This window comes from Vigna unguiculata, chromosome 3, assembly GCF_037176805.1.
Source record: "Vigna unguiculata cultivar grain cowpea cultivar isolate G323 ecotype 2 chromosome 3, ASM3717680v1, whole genome shotgun sequence".
Classification (NCBI taxonomy): Eukaryota; Viridiplantae; Streptophyta; class Magnoliopsida; order Fabales; family Fabaceae; genus Vigna; species Vigna unguiculata.
This window is the reverse complement of record NC_140794.1, coordinates 41,824,736-41,844,223: the sequence shown is the minus strand read 5'-3', so window position 1 is coordinate 41,844,223 and position 19,488 is coordinate 41,824,736. Positions and strand designations below refer to the sequence as shown.

At 29.8% G+C, this 19,488-nt stretch overlaps 1 protein-coding gene across 1 annotated transcript; it reads right to left on the bottom strand.

Annotated features, from left to right (window-relative positions):
• Positions 1-7,135: 7,135 nt before the first annotated feature.
• On the bottom strand, positions 7,136-16,513 carry LOC114177194 (homeobox protein knotted-1-like 6). The gene is made up of 5 exons (XM_028062451.2): positions 16,196-16,513; positions 15,936-16,055; positions 15,570-15,705; positions 7,708-7,946; positions 7,136-7,539 (listed from the first exon to the last, which is right to left on the bottom strand). The coding sequence occupies exons 1-5, from the start codon at positions 16,511-16,513 to the stop codon at positions 7,381-7,383; spliced, it is 972 nt and encodes a 323-aa protein (XP_027918252.1). The 3' UTR covers positions 7,136-7,380.
• Positions 16,514-19,488: the final 2,975 nt, after the last annotated feature.

Sequence of the window (19,488 nt, the reverse complement as noted above, 5' to 3'; positions counted from 1 at the left end):
TTTTACTAAATTTTTATTATGAAGGATCTTTTAGTAAATTTTAAATTTTATCTACTATAATATTTTTTTAATCTATCATATCAATTAAATTTTTCATTAACTTTCATAAAATTTATCTTCAAATCTATTCACTTTACCTTTTAAATCTACTAAAAAAAAAATATACATACTCATCTCCATAAATCTATACAAATTCATCTTCAGACTCTCTCCCAAATCTAGCTTACCATACGAACACAACCTTAAATAGAAGTTTAATAATATAGTACATCACAATTTGGATAATGATCGCGTGGGGATGAGTTTAGAAGGCTGATGAAAAAAATTGTGGGTTGAACTCCTTTTATTAACAAAAATTAATCAATAAGATTTGTCAATAAAAGAAAAATACTTGTCAATCAAATCATTCAGTAACTTTCATAAAATATATTTTCAAATCCATTCATTTTACCTTCTAAATCTATTAAAAAAAACACACATACCCATATCTTTAAATTTACACAAATCCATCTTCACGTTCTCTCCCAAATCCCTTACCATATAAACACAACCTTAAATAGAAGTCTAATAATATAGTACATCACAATTTGGATAATGGTCGCGTGGGTTCGATGAGTTTGAAGGCTGATGAAAAAAATTGTGGGTTGAACTCCTTTTATTAACAAAAATTAATCAATAAAATTTGTCAATAAAAAAAAAAAAAACTTGTCAATCAAATTTTTCACTAACTTTCATATAATTTATTTTCAAATCCATTCATTTTACCCTCTAAATCTACTAAAAAACACACACATACCCATCTTTTTAAATCTACACAAATCTATCTTCACATTCTCTTCCAAATCTCTTACCATACGAACACAACCTTAAATAGAAGTCTAATAATATAGTACATCACAATTTGGATAATGATCACGTGTTCGATGAGGTTAGAAGACCGATTAAAAAAATTGTGGATTGAACTTCTTTTATTAACAAAAATTAATCAATAAGATTTGTCAACGAAAAAAAACGTCGCAACTATAACTTTTAGTTTACATAAAAATGATGATATTTTACGTATTTAAATTTATAAATAAATACTATGAATGGAATATTGATCTTAAAGTTTATAATTAAAATTAATTTGAATAATTATTAAAATAATATTTACTTAAATAATATTTTAAAAAATATTTTATAGTTAATGCTTTTATTTTTTAAAATATTTTTTCAAAAACTATTTTTTAAAATTTATAAATAAAATTGTAAAATATGGGATGAAAATTATTTTTTATTAAATGTTGAATTCAATTTTCTAGTGAAAAAGTTCATTCGCATATTTATTCTATTTCTTCTTCTTATTATTTTTTAATAAAACTAGGTTCCTTTGAATATTAAGTCTTTTGGACAACAAAAAGAAACTAATAAGGAAATCATGAAAGTTGAACCCGTAAAAAGATAACATGAAGCCACAAAAAATCATAAGAACTAGAACTTCTAAAATTATAATTTGTTTTATGTCCCAAAACGACACATTTGAAATCCTGAAAAGAAAAATAATGGAGTGAATTGACTTTTGTAATAGTCACATATTGAAATGATAGTGATTTAACAGCAAAATTTAGTGGCAAAATATGAGGTGAACGCACTTCTTTACTAAGACAATAAAGAAATAAACAAGTCCAAATTCATTCAAAGTTCACTTTTACAAAAAAAAAAGAAAAACTTTTAGACATAAACAACATTACAGTGGGATAATATACTTAAGAAAACCTTAATATTCATTTTTAACTATTTTTCCAAAAGAGAATAAAGTTGATCGTATTTTAGTTTTTGGAATTGTATTAAATATAGGATAGAAAAGAGATTATGGGTTATGCCCAAATTACTAATAATGATAGAAAAGGAAAAATAATAGATAAACAAAATATAAAAGATAAGATATAACATATCTAATATATCTAATAATCTTCAAAGCGGGTACATATAAACTGTTTGTACAAAATTTGTTACAAATATATTCAATTATTGATCGTTGTAAGGATTTGAAAAAAAAAAGTAGTAAAGACAAAAAAGAAGTGAAGTCTCTAAATTTTTTCAAAATTTAACCATAGACAAAATTTTAGGTCTTGATTATTTAAAAAATTGAAGCATTAAAGGCAATAGGCCTCCATTTAACTAATAACTAAGACGTAAACCCTTGCACAAAATAAAATTATTAAAAAAAGAATGACAATTTTGAAATTTTAGCTAACTCTGAAACAACCGAAGCATATAACATGTATAGGCCTCAATTCTGAAACAACCGAAGCATATAACATACACATGTCTAGTTCTGGAGCAACCAAGGCCTAAACCTCTACATAAAATAAAACAATTAAAAAAAGTGACAATTTTAGAATTTTAACAAACTTATAAACCTCGACCTCGGTTCTGAAATAATTGAGACTTATACCTTTGCGCTAAAATAAAAGAATTAAAAAAAAAGTGCCAATTTTGAAATTTTATCAAACTGTAGATTTCAGTTTCTTTAGAATTAAAACATATGGTTGAATAGTCTTTGGTTATGACAAAGACAAGGGTCTATAAGTTTACAAAAATTTTGAAATTGCATAGTAATTTTATATGTTTCATTTTTTTTTAAAATCGAAACATATCATCCCGAGTTAAAAAGTTAAAATTACACTAGTGTATCTTATTAATCCTTGAATCATGGTAATTAAGTTGTTTTAGTGTCTAGAGTTTGATTATTAGATTAAATTAGTCCTTGAGATAGATTTTAGAATTTGATGTACCATAACCTACCTCCTCTTATATCCAATATAAGTAAAAAAAAAAAAGTTATTCACTCTATACTAATACTAAATTATACAAACTCAATTGAAACCTGTTTTCAAACTACGGTATCATTATTAGAATTTGAGAGGAAGAAGAAAAAAAAAGTCAGAAGAAACAAAACTCAGTTAAATAAAGGATGATTTAGATGTGATATATTTAAATAAGGTGAACCTACTTTAGATTTGATTATATTTAAGATTGGAGACAAAATTTTCAGACTAAAGAGAGTGTTTGCCATTTTGATAATAACTTGGGTCGTAAATATCTAATTTTTATATTCTTTATTACGAATGCATGAATGAGAAAGAAGAAAATGAGGAATAACACATCTCTCTAAAAAGGATTACAAAGAAGTATAGCAAAATATTCCTTTTTCCTTTTTATTTTTGTATTTTTTAGGATTTATTTCTGTAAACGTTTTTATTTTTGTATTTTTTAGGATTTATTTATGTAAACGTGTAATTGGTAAATAACTTCTATAGGCCCTTTTTCAAGTTCAATTACTTGTCTAAGTCTTGGTCTAAGAAAAAAAGGGGCTTCTCCCTACACCTCCAAAAAATTTTACTGTACCCAAAAAAATTTCAAATTTCCAATAGTACTCCTTTGAACCCTTTGACTATTCAGCGATAAAAGTTAATAAAAAGATTCTCTTCGCTCTGAAATCACAGGTTCTGTCATAAATCTCACACCTCCCACACTTTTTAACCTCCCTCATTCACTTTCTCTTTATTGAAAGAGACGTTTTCCACTTAGAGTACCCCAATTTGAAATCTGCTGTTGCTAGGAGGCCTTTTGCATCCAAACCCACATCGGTTGCTGCACTGAAGAAATCTACAAGGAAGGTTCTTTGTTTTTCTCAAGAGTGGTATGCATTGTTCTTCTATTTATGGTTATTGCTTGAATGTACTTGGAAATGTGAATGAATTAGTTAGTTTTGAACATGGAAAAAATATATTATGTGTAGGAGGATCGTTTTAGAGACTGTAGAAGTGAAAAACGGATTTGGATAGACCGTATTTCGAAACCCGTAAAATCTTTAATCGGTTTTCGAAACCCGGTGAACAAACAGATTTGTAATTGTGAACCAACATTTGAAATTCGGTTAAGTGATATAACGGAATTCAAAATCTGTTTTCTTTGTATACCGGCATTCGAAGCCCAGTTGAATTTTCTACCGGCATTCGAAGCTCGGTTCCGAAATTCAAAATCAGTTTTTTTTTTAATCGACATTGGTAGTCTGGTTGATGATTTCAATTTTGTTATTTTTTTATTTATTTGTTTATAAGATTTAATTTCAATTATTTTATTATTTATGTATTAATTATTTAATTTTAGATTATTTATATTTTATATAAGTAAATTAAATAAAATTTTATTATTTTTAATTTTATAGTTATTTTTACTATGTTAGTTTTTAAATTAATAATGATAATTTTTTATTTAAAATATTTACCTTTATAATATCTAGATTAATTATATTTAATTATTTTCAAGTTATTCTTACTTATTTGTTATTTGTTAGTTTTTAATGTTTTTATTTATTTTTTTGATTTTATTTATAAAATTTTATTTCAATGTTTTTATATTTATATATTAATTATTTAATTTTAGATTCTATATTAAATAAAATTATATATTGACAATGGAAGTCCAGTTGGTAAAGTATTTTTTTATTTAAAGTTGATATTTGTATACTGGCATTGTAATTCCGTTAGTTTAGTTTTTTTTATTTCTTTTGCCTATAGGATTTAATTTCAATTTGATTAATATTATTAAGTTGTTGTTTAATTGTTTTTATATTATATTTTATTAATTTTTTTTATTATTTTTTATTCTGAACTTGAGTTTTTATGTATTTATTTCTCTTATTTTTGTTTTAATTTGTTATCTTTTAATTCATTTTATTACTTTATTTTTAATTTTATTTTTTATATATTTTTTAATTAGATATTTTATAGTTATTTTTACTTTGTTAATTTTTAATTAATAATGATAAATTTTCATTTAAAATATTTACCTTTATAATATCTAGATTAATTATATTTAATTATTTTCAAGTTATTTTTACTTATTTATTATTTGTTAGCTTTTAATGTTTTTATTTATTTTTTGATTTTATTTATAATATTTAATTTTAACCTTTATATATATATATATATATTAATTATTTAATTTTATATTGTTTATATTATATATAACTATATTAAATAAAATTATATACCGAATGGAACTCGAAAATTATTTTTTATTTAAAGTTGATATTTGTATTTCGACATTCCGATTCCGTAGTTTAGTTTTTTTATTTATTTTACATGTAGGATTTAATTTCAATCTGATTATTTATCTCACATATAGTTTAGTTTCAAAGAAAAATCTTCCATCTTTATATATAAAGAGATTATGACATAATAAAAATTTAAAATAATTAAAAACTGAATAATATTTTTAATTTTTTTTAAAATTTGAAAAATAAAAAATTACAATAGATATACATAATTATATGATACACACTAAAAATTTAAAATAATTATAAGTGAATAATATTTTTAAATTAAAAAAAAATTGAAAAATAACATTACATATAAAGAATTATATGATACACAATAAAAACCTTTAAAAAATAAATAAAACACAAAAAAATATTATTAAAACAATAAACATTAAATAAAAAATTAAATAAAATAACAAATAAAAAAATTATTAAAAAATATTTAGCATTAAATTAAAAAGAAATTAAATGTTCAACCAATAAAAATAATAAAAAAATATAAATATAAAACGAATACGTTAAATAAATAAAATATTATACCTAAAGCTAACAAAACAACTAAAAAAATATTCGAAATAATTAGAAAGCATTTTAAAATTAAAAAAAAATAATAAAAAAATAAGTAAAGCAAAATAAAAATTGGATTTTGATTTCTGGTCTGTGTAAAATGAAATTCGTGGTATGAAATTCGTGGTTATCATTACCAGTGGAAACTGATTTGTATTAAAAACAAATTCAAAATTAAGAATTAAAGATTTAACAAAATATTTAATTTTTATAAGTTTAAAAAAAATTAAAAAAAAATATTTAATGAATCACAAAAAATATAAACAACTTAAAAAATTAACAATATAAAAGATCTGTAACCGGATGTTGAATTCCATTTACTTTGTGAAGCGGATTTCTAAATCCGTTTTTGGGCACAACCAGATGTTGAAAACTGGTGTATGCTTTTCCAAATCCGTTTTCTGAAAAATCGGATGTCGAAATCCATTTAATTTTGAAGCGGATTTCTAAATCCGTTTTTGGTCACAACCGAATATCGATGCTTTCTGAGTTTTTTTTTTCTCTTTTCCATGTCATTATCTATTAGTATCTTGAAACACAAATCACCCCTTCATAACCATAATCACACATTCATAACCATGCATTCAGTATATACAAAATGCATTCGGTATATACAAAGCTTAACGTATAAAATGCGTTAATATATGAAAGTCAGAAGGATGGATGATGGACACCAAATAATAACTTACATACCTTAAGAAGATAAAACTTAAACAAGTGAAAATTAGAATAGTGTTTCGATAAACCTGATGCAACCAGCGGAAGTGCAAACACAGTTGACAGTTGAGAGTGAAAGCTGTAGAGGTTCTGAAAACAACAATGAAAATGACTTGTCAAGGATGCAGCATAAGAACCAAATACAAATCTCAACTCTCAACTTTCAGTTCACCTAACATAGTAATTATTTCAATTATTTTTATCTACTCAAGTCAGAGGTAAGTCAGAGGAGTAAAATGGACTGCACAATTAATTTTTGGGGTGCAGTAGAACTTTTTGGAGGTGTAGGGAGAAACCCCCAAAAAAAATTAGCAAAGAAGGTCAAGGAAGAAGAAAAAAAAAGTGGTGCAAAGCAAAGGAACCCAATCTGAAGTCCAAATTTGAAGAAATATTCTGAGGAAAGCATTAATTTGTCATTACTCAATAGGGTTAATTAATAGCTAAAAGTCTTGGTATTGTGGAGGAAAACAAAATTATAAACACCCAAGTGATTAGTAGTGCGCTGCGATTGTTGTATTATTATACAAAAGTGATAACCTAACTGTATAGCATTAAAATTCGCATATTTTATCTATTCTTGTACCTTGGAACATGGTTTAGGTACTTATTTGATGCCAAGGTCCTTTTTAACGGAGCAACTAAAAAATGCAACCTCAGATACCTCAACTTAACATAAAAAGATGATAGACATGATAATTTCAGGTAAGTTGAGTTCGGAGTCACAGCACATCTAATAAAAGAATGGTTTACGAAAAGGAAAAGAAAGATAAAAGGTTGATGATAATATACTGGGAACCATAACAATAAAACCATTCTTTTCCAAATGTCAGAAGTAGTTATTTATGAAGAATACAAGTGAAGCTAATAAATTATTATTCCCTAACTTTTGCAGGGAAGTAAGCATATTTCAACGTCAAATCCCTTCTGCCTTGAGGATTTACAAAAGAAAGCGCAAGAAATAATCAATGAGGATATACATTTGAGTGGAAGAGGCAAGCACATACACCTCACTCATCCGTAAGGAACCGACCGGTAAGACCATCCACCATAGAAAACGGCATATTCTCCGATGGCTTCCAGTGACGCTTTCTTTGATTAATGAACCAATTGTTAATTTGCTTTTGGTCTAACCCAGTTGATTTAGCCAGTGCAATCTTATCACCTTCCTGCAACATCAATCACAAACAAGGTTTTGTTTCACATGTAAAACCAACGTTTTTCCATATATTCATACATACTATAGATGCAATGGGTTATAACATCAAACAAATCTAAACACCTTTTACTCCAACGATTTATACCATGAAAATGAAGCTTGAATGGTGAATAATTACCGTAGGATAAGGCCATTTGTAGTGAATATTCCACCACTGAAGTAGCATTTGTCTAGCATCTTTTGGCAGTTTGCCTCTCTTTTTTTTCTTTGAAAATTCTAATTTTAGTGAACCAATATGACTTCCAAACTTACGTAAAAGTTTATCCTTCAACTCTCTATCTTCATTATGCACTTGTTCATCTTGAAAATCACCATCTCCAGCACTAAATCCTTCTTCAGAAGATACACCTCCATCGTCTGGTCAAAATAATAACAAAACGAAAGCTATATAAGTAAAAACACTTTTATAGATATCATCTTATCTTTGCAAAAGAAGTAAGTTTTATCATTTCAAGAGATGAATCATGACAAGAAATGGTTTTAATCAAATTGATAACACAAACGAGAACCATTATTAATGTGTATATTAAATACAACATGCCAAATATTCCACAAACCCAAGTTTGTTAACTTACACGTCCAATAATGACTATATAACTTGTGGGCAATGGTCTGAACGTAAGTTAATAATACGTTGCAACATGCATATTCTTCAACACAAGACGTTGGCCTTGCAAAATATTCATTTATGACAGCAGACATTTTAAAAATTAAATATGTAAAACATCCATATCATTGAGATGAAAACAGTACTCCTAGTCTCCAAAATTCTTCCTTCTAAATAAACTTTTACCACTGCGAAATATCATCGCTAACAATTCTTTCAATTTGTTTTTCGAAAATAGAATAATTATTTGCCCAACCTCCAACCTAATCATATCTTTTACGACAAAAAGATGGAAAATATGAAAAATCACATTCCCTTTCACACTATATTTCACGATTAATATTTTGAACTTTATTTTATGAATCATTAATCATGAGAAAATAATTTTTTCAGTATGAAAACTTACCTCTTTAATTAGTTATGAATAATTAAGACTCGAATGTTCTAAATATTTTATATTTAATTTACTTTTTTCACTGCACAAACAAGGTTTAATGTATGAAAGCCACTTTCACAGATAATTTGAAAGAAAACAACAAAAGCTTAACTACATTTTTCAAACTATTTTTTCTTGTAATTTTATTTACCTCGTTTCATATAGCGCCTTCGACTATAGGCGTGAAAACATATGCTTGAAAAAACAATACATACTATACTTAAAATAAAGATCCGAATGTTATAAACAACGACAACAGCTGTCAAAATGGATTAGAACCCACGGACTAATCCGGCTCACCACAAGTTTGGACCGAATTTGGTTGAAATTTTTTACAAATTTCAATACAGGTTCATTTTTGGTCCGGCTGACCTAGAACCCGACTCACCCGGATTGAACTCGTGATGAATCGCGCGAGTTGGCTCACCAACCCACAAATAAAATGTTTTCTATTAAGTTGAATTTTAAATTTGGATCATGCTAAGTTGGTTTTTCTAGCCAACATATAGATAATTTGTATTTTTGTTATTTTAATTTGTATTTGGATTGTATTAAAGTTTATTAAGATTCTAATTAAAATTATAATTTAATTTTAACTAAAAAAATAAAAGAAATTATATTTCTTTTAATCAAGTGAGCCTATGAACCAACCTATTTAACTTACCAACATATGATGGGCCGGACCAAATTCGAGTTTTTTTGGCTCACTAATAAATGAACCGAGTTAAATTGACTCACTAAGTGATCAACATGTAATAAATCTAATTAGGTCGAGCTAGATTAACCATTTTGACAGCTCTATGTTTGAACTTATCTTTGTATTTGTCTTTATTTTACATTTACGTCCTCTTTTCCCTCATTTAAATCATTAAAAGTATCTAAATCCATTGATTCCTCCTTTCCACCAAATCAACCCTGAAAATGAGTTTGAATGTGTTAAATGGGTGGAGAGGAGATGGGGGTGACGAGATTTGAGATTAAAGGTGTGGGTTTGAATGAGAAAAAATGTAATGATTTGAGATGAAAGAAAGGTGGACGTGGACCCTTGCAATTGTCGGGAGAGACTTTGAAAAGGAAGGGAAGAAGTAAGCTGACACCATGGAGAAGACAAGATTGCCCCACGGTTTCTTGTACATGTCACTTGTAACATTCTGTTCGAGCTCAAAAACAATTTTGCTACCATTCATTAACCGTACATTCTTATCTCTTCACCCGTTGTCATCCAACGCACTACATTACTAGTCTAATTTTGTTTCTTTAAACAAATGACGAAAAACTACAAAAACAATACCAAGGACAATCTGTCTTTCTCGCAAATTACCATTTTCTTTTCTCTTTTTTCCATCAAAGTATCTCGAACTTTACATTCATTTAATTTCCTTTTGTTTGTTACCTAATTACCCCTTTTCTCTTAACTCATTCGCACAATTTTTCATTCCGAGCAAATAAACATAGGGTGACGGAATTATTTGGTTACTTTTGAAGAAAATAGAAAGAATGAAAACAAGATGAAATAAATATAATTAAATATATAATTATATAGTAAATGTAAATATGTAAGAAATAGAAAGTATATTTTAAAAATGTCTTTAGTAAATTGACTTTATAAGAAAGAAAAGTAGTTAAAAATAATTAAGAACGAGTGTAAAATGAATCCTAATCACTTTGAAAATTAATTATCCTCCATTTTTCTCCAACCAAATTTATTAGTTGTCTTCCTCTACTTCTCTGCTGGTGGTGGGAATGACAAAAGATGGTTTAGTGGGCAAAGACAGAGGTGGAGGTTAATGATAGTCACTCAATCCGACAAGGATTTGACCAGCACATAGGAGTACACTGTGCATACCTGACCTAGATAGGAAAGAAATAAACGAAAATCAAAAAGGAAATCAGTGTTCAGAGGCAAGTTCCATCGGTTGTCAGTCAGCAGTGCCAAAGGAGACTGCCTCAAAAGGATACAATGATGCAACCAAGCACGAGTATACCTTCATTCTTAATTTTATGTTCACTATACACAAATGGGAATGGTAGAAAACAATAATAATGCATTTTTTTATTGGAGATAGATAAAAGAAAAAAAATAAAGAGTAAACTTTAAGAAAATTTCTATTACTTTCTTTTTTCAATTTAAATTAAAAACACCACCTTCATCCCATCCAAGCCCTGGCAAAACTACAGTTTAATATCGTATTATTATTGATCCTAATTCAGGAGTGAAGACAAACTAGGGTATAACTACAAAATAAAACAGGACGAGTACGCCTACATCAATATATCACAGATACATGAGGGGCCAAACAATCAATTTTTTTCTCTTTTGTCCTCTCTGATCACCAGACAAAATTGGACAACTGTTTTCAATATTTCACTACATATTATACTTTTATATTTAGCGTTCCTTTTTATGGTGAATCTGTTTAGTACGAAAGTTGCTGATGGATTAACTATTGTTCAGAATATCTGTATTACCTCTTGAACATAAAATATAATGGCTATATATACAATTAATAAAATAAATTTACTTTTAATGTTGTCATCTGCTTGCACAATAACAAGTATAAAATAAAAATTTCAGAAGATATATGTAATTCTTTCACGACTACAACCATTACAATACAAAAATGGGTAATAATAACATCTTTCCGCATTTTACTTTAACCATTTCTTTAGGGCTAATAACACATAACTTCACTTAAGATAAACGTGGATTTAATGTCCCATATCACGATTATTTCAAACTTAACAACGTAGAATAAGAACACGTCTGAGTTTAAAGGTAAAAAAGATACAGAAAAATTTTTGAAAATACGAACAGCCGTCCAAATACATTGTAAATGGCATAATTAGGCGGGATATAATAGAGAAGATTTTTGTTGATAAGAGAGACGAAAGTGTTAAAAAAACGACCTATTTTGAGGTAACGAAAAGACAGATCCTATTTATTTTGTGGCATAAAGTTTGAGCGAAGTAAAGACAATAGGGTTGTGTTCTTTGCAAGGGAGGGGGCCTGTTTCCCAAAATGAAAGATGATTTGGAGATGACAAATGTGATGAGTAGTTGAAGAAGATCCAGAAGGTAAAATGAGAGGGAGGCCCACAACCACAAACAGGCAGAAGGGAACAAAAAATCAAGGGCAATGCCAGGAGTGAGCAGGAGGGAATAGTGCGTGGGGAAGATCTAGATGGCATTGAACGTTCTATCAATATAAAAGCTGCTTTTCATCTCAGCGACAATTGCGAGAGTGCATGTGAAAGTTTTAACTCTAAAATCACCCGCTGCACACGGGAATTTCATTATTTACACTTTAACTACCTCCCTATACCTGCTCCTCTTCTCCTATCCCATGCTTTTGCAGTAATTCCAAAACCCAACATGCTTTGGGAAAGAACCATGACAACAACTATATGCAACAACCATGTCAATATATACTAACGCTATCTTTATATTACTTTATTCAACTTCTCCACTATGAATTTTATTTTATTCTTTATTCGTAATTCAAGATTTTACTTCTATCACACCCATTAAATATCACCCACACCAATCCTACCCAATCAACAAATACTATGCAAGTACCATATATGAAGACCGATTTCATAGCATTGCAATAACACGCCAAAGATAATATATAGCTAAATTCTATTTAGCAAACGTGCCAATAATTAGGCAATTATCCTATAATTACCTCGCATCCTATGCATTCACCGTCTCTATTAAACAAAACATTCATTAGAAATTTAATCCCAAAGCATCTGTGTCCAAAGGTGAAATATTAATCGATGGAAAGTCCCATATATGCCTAATAAAGCCTAAAAACACACTATTAGTAAAGATCTACTTGACATTTAGTAGATGCAAGATTCCAGTAGTAGCAATATTCAAAATAAGACAAACAATCATTTGTGGGGATCACATTAGTTTTCTTAGTCGTTTGTAAGACTAGCAAGTGATTAAAGTCAACTAACATAAAAACGTCTAATATAAATCTTATAATATCTTACTTTACTTCATAATATCTTATTTACTTTAAATGAATATCATACATTACATCATATTTTACTTCCACACTTTTGTAATATTTTAGTTACACGTCAGCCTTTATAAATTAAAAAACTGACTTATTAACAACTAAATATTTTTTATTCTTAATACTCATAAAAGATTAAAATTTTTAAATTTAAGATTATAGTCATATCACATCAGCGTGTTATGAGGAAAATTCTTTACAAAATCTAGATTTTGAATTCAAGAATCTGATAAGATAATTAAAGATGATCTAACATAAAAGCCGGCGATGACAATAGAGTAAAACTATAATTTGAAAAAAGGGGCTTCAAGAAAGCAATAAATTTAGTTTAACCTAATACAGTCAAATCCTACGAATAGAACATAAATTTATTATTGGCAGCCTAACTTTAAATTCAAGCTAGCACCACTTTTGCTTCTATAAATACAAGATCCAATTTGATGACTGCAGCTATTGCAGTGCAAGGGCATATAAAAATATCAAAAGAACAAAGGGGAAAGAAATCAAGGAATTTCAGGTCCTGTCAATTTTGCTTTTCAGACACACGTTCAAGAAAGATAAGTTTGCAAAAAGAATGATTAAGGAGAATCCATCCAAGCATGCAACACAAATCAATTTAAAAGTTTAAACATCACTTAAAAGGTAATCTGTACTTCCAAACATAAAACTATAAATTATGTTAGCTGCCAACCATAACCCACGTGATCATACTTTGCATTTGCAACGTTTCTGTTTAAAATAAAATATAATTAATCACCAAGACCCACAGTATGCCAGCTTCAACATAAAGAGCAATTTGGACATAGCATAAAGCAAGGCCAAAAATCCTACGCAAGTTGGTTACTTCCCATAGAAACAAAGGATTGAAAAGCAATGATATTCCAACAGGCTTCGGCCGTTTAATTAGGCAATGCATTCCAACCCTATTTAACATAATTTGAAACTCCATGAATTTAATGCACTGAAAGTAATAAGGCCAAACCAGAATAAGCCTAACAACAATTGTGCTGAGTTCACTTTCAATTTTTAACACAGCAGTTTAGTTCATAAAATTACAAGAATCTAAAACTACTTTAGATCCGGAGACAATATCGTTAGATAATCCCAGGGCGTGGGGGATGGGGGTCACTTCTTTAAATCTCAGAACAACCTTTATCACCCACGCTCAGCTGGAACTCGATACTCTTTTAAAGTATAACATCAAACATCGTTAAATACTAATATAGTACACAAGTCATGTATGAACTCAAATCCAAAATGGACAGATTGAAAAGTCAGAATAATAGAAAAGACAATTAAAGCCAAAGTTTCGTGTAAACAGGAAGGATAGAGAGAAAATTCTCCATCCTTATTTCACACACCTAAAAACAGATGAGAAATCACCGAACATCATTACATATATCCTAATAAATACTCAGTTATTTATGATTCGCAAATCCAAAATGGGCAATTGAAAAGCTATAAGATTATTGAAAGACAGCTAAAGCCACAGATTTCGTGGATCTTCAAGGATAGAAAGAAGAAAATGTCTCATCTATATTCCAGACTTTTTAAAAGAGATGAGATATCACCACATTTGCGGTGTGCCGCAGCATTAAGTCACAGTGTTGAATCACATGTTCTGTTATATCATCTAAAGAACATGACAGAAGTGATTTTCAGATATAAAAAGTGGAATTAACAAGACCCAAAAGTCATCATCCCTTAATCTCGTTTTTGGCATCATAAGGAAAAAATCTCATCACGTTTAAAATGCCATCCAACAACTAACAATGAATTACAGAAGTAGTCTTGATGAAATGCACAACTTTGCTTGAGAAAAGTCAACTTCCAAAACTTGATAACAGATGGATTTAATAAGAGAAGCGAAAGATGACAAGATCGTAGTCACAAGAACAAAAAAGTTACCAAGACTGGACACGGACACGGTCAAATAGCAGTCACGAGTCATTATCATAACGGATAACCAAAAACGAAGTATTTTTAGGCTCCGATCCATACTAACTTGTGTTGAAGATTTGTAAACAGACTCAGTCTATAGGCTGGAAGACACAAAAAAAGGAAGACTAAAATAATACAAGAGACAATATGAAGAGATGCGCCAGTTGTGAGGACGAAAAATGCCCCTTTAAACCACCGGGTGTTTGCAAATAACACCTATCTATTCTTTGGTCAGTGTAAAGCATCCCAAAAACATGTCTGCAAGAACAAAATTGGAAAGCCAGATGCAAAGTCCCATGTTCGTCTAACCAGAAATTCACGGCCAGGACAGATACATAAAGAAAATAAATAATAGTAAACAAAGAGGGAAATAAAACAAGTCCAAGCAAGGCTGGTTCCAAGATCCTGTCACTTAATCAACGATGCAAGCCAATAAAGATGAGGTTGTTAAGACAGAAAAACAAGGTCAGAGATACAAACACATGGCAACCCATGAATGAACAAAACAATCCAAACTTTCATCCAACAACGAAAGAAGCGCGGTCACAGTCTCCCATTGAAAGCGCATACAAACAAGGGTTTGTTAAAGTTACACCGCATTAACCGCAGAAAGCAGTGTAACAGTTATGCATAAACCAGCGGAAGAGAGGGAGAGAGAGAAGTCCGTCCAATAGGTTTATTAGGGTTTTCTTTTATTTTTCTTTATTTAATTTCAAAAGCTGCGCGTAATGTAGTATTATTAGCAATAGTAGTATTTGCAAGGATTGTTATACAAGTGTTATACGAGCAGTATTCAAGTTTTCAACCAATCAACGAAAGCAAAACCTCTATTCTAATCTGGTTTCTGCACAAATTAATGCAAAAGCGCAATAAACGTGAAAAAGGAGAGAGAGAGTACACAGCGAGCTAGCGCAGATATCAACAAACCCCGAGTAAAAACAAGAAAGTGTAAAAAAGAATACCACTAACCGGAAAGGGTTGGAAGAGAGGAACCGGTGCAGAGATCCATAAGCTGCGTTTCGATCTTGTTGAGGAAGGTGGTAGCTTCGTCAAAAGGCCGCGTCAGATCGGATTTGTATTTCACCAGCATGTCACAGTAGGTCTCCTGAAACATCACACACACACACACACTCATACAAGTAAATAAATAAAAAAATAAATATATAATAAAACAGCAACGAAATTCTCGCATTATTGTTATTTGGCTTCTTCGGTTAATAAATGTGTGCTAGCATGTTTATGTGATGTAAATGTTAAAATATCAGTGTATGAACATATATATATATACGTGCGTGAGCACGAAAGAGAGAAGAAGAAAGGGAAGGAAGAGGGGACCATGAACTCGTCGAGTTCGGGATCGGCTCCAACGCACGTGTAAACAACGTCCCTCTTGCAAACGTCGTTTTCTCGTCGGATTTCCTCTAACAAGCACGCGATTTCTGGAGGCGCTCCCACCTGAACAAAACGGTTTGTTATAGCCGCATTTGTTACACAGTTATCAATTGCAACAACGAAAACCAAAACAGTAAGAATAATGTTATAACAAATAAATAAACCAGTGAAAAAATAGGGTGAGGATTGAACAGCTTAACTACCTTCTGGCAATCGATGTAGGCTTGGAGGAGACGAGGGTAGTGAGGGTGAGAGGCGATTTTGGCTTTGATGAGAGAAGAGGTGTCGTGGTGGCGCTGGATTTCGGGTGCGACGGAGGCGTTCGGGTAGGGTTCAGCTCCGCTGCCGGCGGTGATGGCGACGGCGGCGGAGAGCAACTCGTCGGATCCGAACATCGGAATCCGGCTACCGGAGGACATTAGGAAGCCGTGGTACTCAGCCGGAAATATGCTCTCTGGCGTCATCAACGCTTTCTCCGAGTACTCCGCCGTCGACGGCATGCCGTACATTTCGTCTTCCATGACGCTGCGTGGTTTAGCTTGCGTGCCTTTCCGTGGCGTCTTCGTAGTGTCGCAGAGGCAGTGTTCTAGAAGAACAGATTACAAAGCAAACAGCAACACATCACGATATTATTATACTGTTATGAAGGATTTACTGGAGCGGGGGTTTTATATTCATGATTATGATTAACGCTAAGTAGCTTTGTTTTTATTTTACTTTGTGTGGAAGGAAAAAAAATTGAAATCGCCAGACTTACGTTCGCTGGTGAGCACAGTGGTACAGTTACCGATGAAGACGAAGATTATCCGATTTTCATAATAAATTAATCTCACATGAAATAAAATAATAAGAGGATTAAATTAATATGAGTGGGACTCGAGTTTAGGATTCCGGCGAGTAACGGAAAGGAGAGAAGGTGTATCGAGAAACGTGATCTCTTTTGAAGAGGAACTGCAACGACAACAGGAAGAAGCAGTCACGCACAGGCAGTGATGTAAACCAAAACGAAAACTAAACTTAAATTAAGAAAATAAAAAGGAAAGAGAAAGCGAAAGAGAATGAAGTTGAGATGATTTTCTTTGCTTTTCTTTTTAATTTAATATCTCTCTACACTTTGGTGACTTTTGTTCTGTTTGATTTAATTTTAAAATAGTTGTATAAAAGAAAAAAAATAGTTTGAGTTGTGTAGGCCAATCGAAGGGCCATGTGGTGGTGGTGGCAATCTATGACCTTCCCTGTTGTTATCTGCTCCTATATGTCTTGGAAAGGAAACACTGACCTTCACATTCTCAGTGCATTTGTATTCATCTTACTTATGTCATTTATTTTGTATCATCTTAAAACTAAACTTCTTCCCACTAATAAGATCGGGGTTAAATTCTCACGTCAATTTCCCAAAATATATGTATATCTGAACATAATTCTCACTCCATATTTCGTTTCTCTATCAATCAATATCTGATTTTTCTTTCCCTTTAAATGGGTCGTATATTTCATTGTCGGGTTTTTTCATTTCATGACTTTTGCATAGTCACAAAATTGTAGTTGTTACATTCTGCCCTATTGGACGAATTGTGAGCAAATTATAGAAGATGTCTTTGTTCTTTTCAAAGAATCTTCCATAGCAGATGTCAAACACAAATTTCAAAAAATAAAAATGATAAAACTCATATTGATATAGGCCTAAATAAGCGCAACAACTTGTTTTCTCCCCGAGTCGCTGTAAGCCCTTAATTAGCCAATTAAAGAGTTTAGAGTGATACGCAGAAGAATTTTTTAATTTGTCAAAAATGGAAAAATAGTTTCCAAGAGATGAAATTGAAATAAGTGGTATCTTTTAAGCTACAAAAAAGTTGAAGTAAGTTATTAGATAAACTCGTAGAACATTACTTATGATAGAATAATCGGTGTTAAATTTGCCTGTTTGAGAAAGCGTACCTTGACCAAAGCACCAATCCGAGCATTGGTACTATTTATTTGGAATATGTGAAAGGAACCTTATTTGTTCATCATAATGATTCTATTCCACTCATATATTCAAATTCTGCACTCATAAATAAACAAGGTTGATGTTACAAATAGGTTCTACCCTGCTATCACATAGTCTTTTCATTATTCAACAGATCAAATCTCCAGATTTTCTTACATCTAAATTACACCTAAAATCATACTTTGCAAACACATTTTGAAGATAAACATATTAGTTTTGTTTATCTCAACAAATTTTATTATTTCAGAGCAAAAATATAACTTTTTTAAGTAGAGATAAATAAATTTCTAAGTAAAATTGATTTAACACATAGTTAAGTTAAAAAAGTTCTCGAAACAAAATTGAGTATATTTATAAAAAGATATTATGAAGACCGCAGAAAATTTTGCGGAAACAAAAAATATTAATTTAGGAAAATCTAGTAAGAAATTCAATTAGAAATCTTCTTACATTAATAAAAATAAGGAGAAGTGTATGCATCAATATTTAATTAATATATTCATTAGACAAATGTGAATATAATAGATTTATGTGATAAATAGATATTAAAAGGATTTATTTTACAGGAAATTATGTATATAAAACTTTATCAAATAATAATAGCATAAACATGCCTATCCATTACTTATAAACACTTAAGAAAAATTAGGACAAGGAAAAAAGAAGAAGATATTCTTATGCGCGTATAATAGATTTTGGTACTATTGAAACATATGTGCTTTCTTATAATTAATTTTGAATTAAGTTCACAGTCTCCAGAATAGGTTTGATGATAAAAATCTGATATTTTAAGATGCTGTTAAGATAAGGTTTAAGACATGACTCGGTGCTTTTTGTAAATTTCTATAGTTATATTTATTTTTTAAAATGACCTCTTTTTTGCGATATAAATTATAATTTCGACTAAGAAACTGTATCTTTTGTGAAATGTTCAAAGTGATAAAAAATCAGATACAAGTTGGAGAAAGATATAAAAGAATACTTATTATCATTGTCCGGAATAATGTAAAGAAATACCATAAATTAATTATAAATGGTTACATATGATAAATTAATGATGTTTCAATTGATTTTAAATAGTTAATCTTGTAAAAAAAATATCGATATTCAATATTTATATATATTGAACTCCTACAGTTTTCACCAAATTGATTATTGTATCCTGTATTATGAATGTTGGATTATTTATTAATTATTAATTTGATATTCGTATCATTAATCTAAGTATTATCACAATCGTCTGAATTCGCTAATAATATGTATATATCAAACTTGTGTTTGGTTATTAATAATTTAAGTGTGTATATCATTCATCTTCATCTACATTCGATTGTTTCTATTACCTTTTTTTTTTTTCAAATTTCCAAAAACTAAAAATAACTATACTTTTGTACAAGTTAAAATTATTTTACACATTAGATTTTTGTAGAAATTTTGCTCTTTTATCATTTCCAGAAACTTAAGTGTATAAAAATTACTTTTAATTCATATAACTTGGATTAATTT

Bases quoted from the DNA above. Each gene is read 5' to 3' on its own strand.
- LOC114177194 (XM_028062451.2), bottom strand. From the start codon at position 16,513: ATGGAAGACGAAATGTACGGCATGCCGTCGACGGCGGAGTACTCGGAG. The intron at 15,706-15,935 runs GTCCCCTCTTCC...GTGATGTTTCAG, and splicing joins CCGAACTCGACGAGTTCATG to GAGACCTACTGTGACATGCT. The intron at 7,947-15,569 runs GTTAGTGGTATT...TATTTTGACCAG, and splicing joins CTCTCTTCCAACCCTTTCCG to ACGATGGAGGTGTATCTTCT.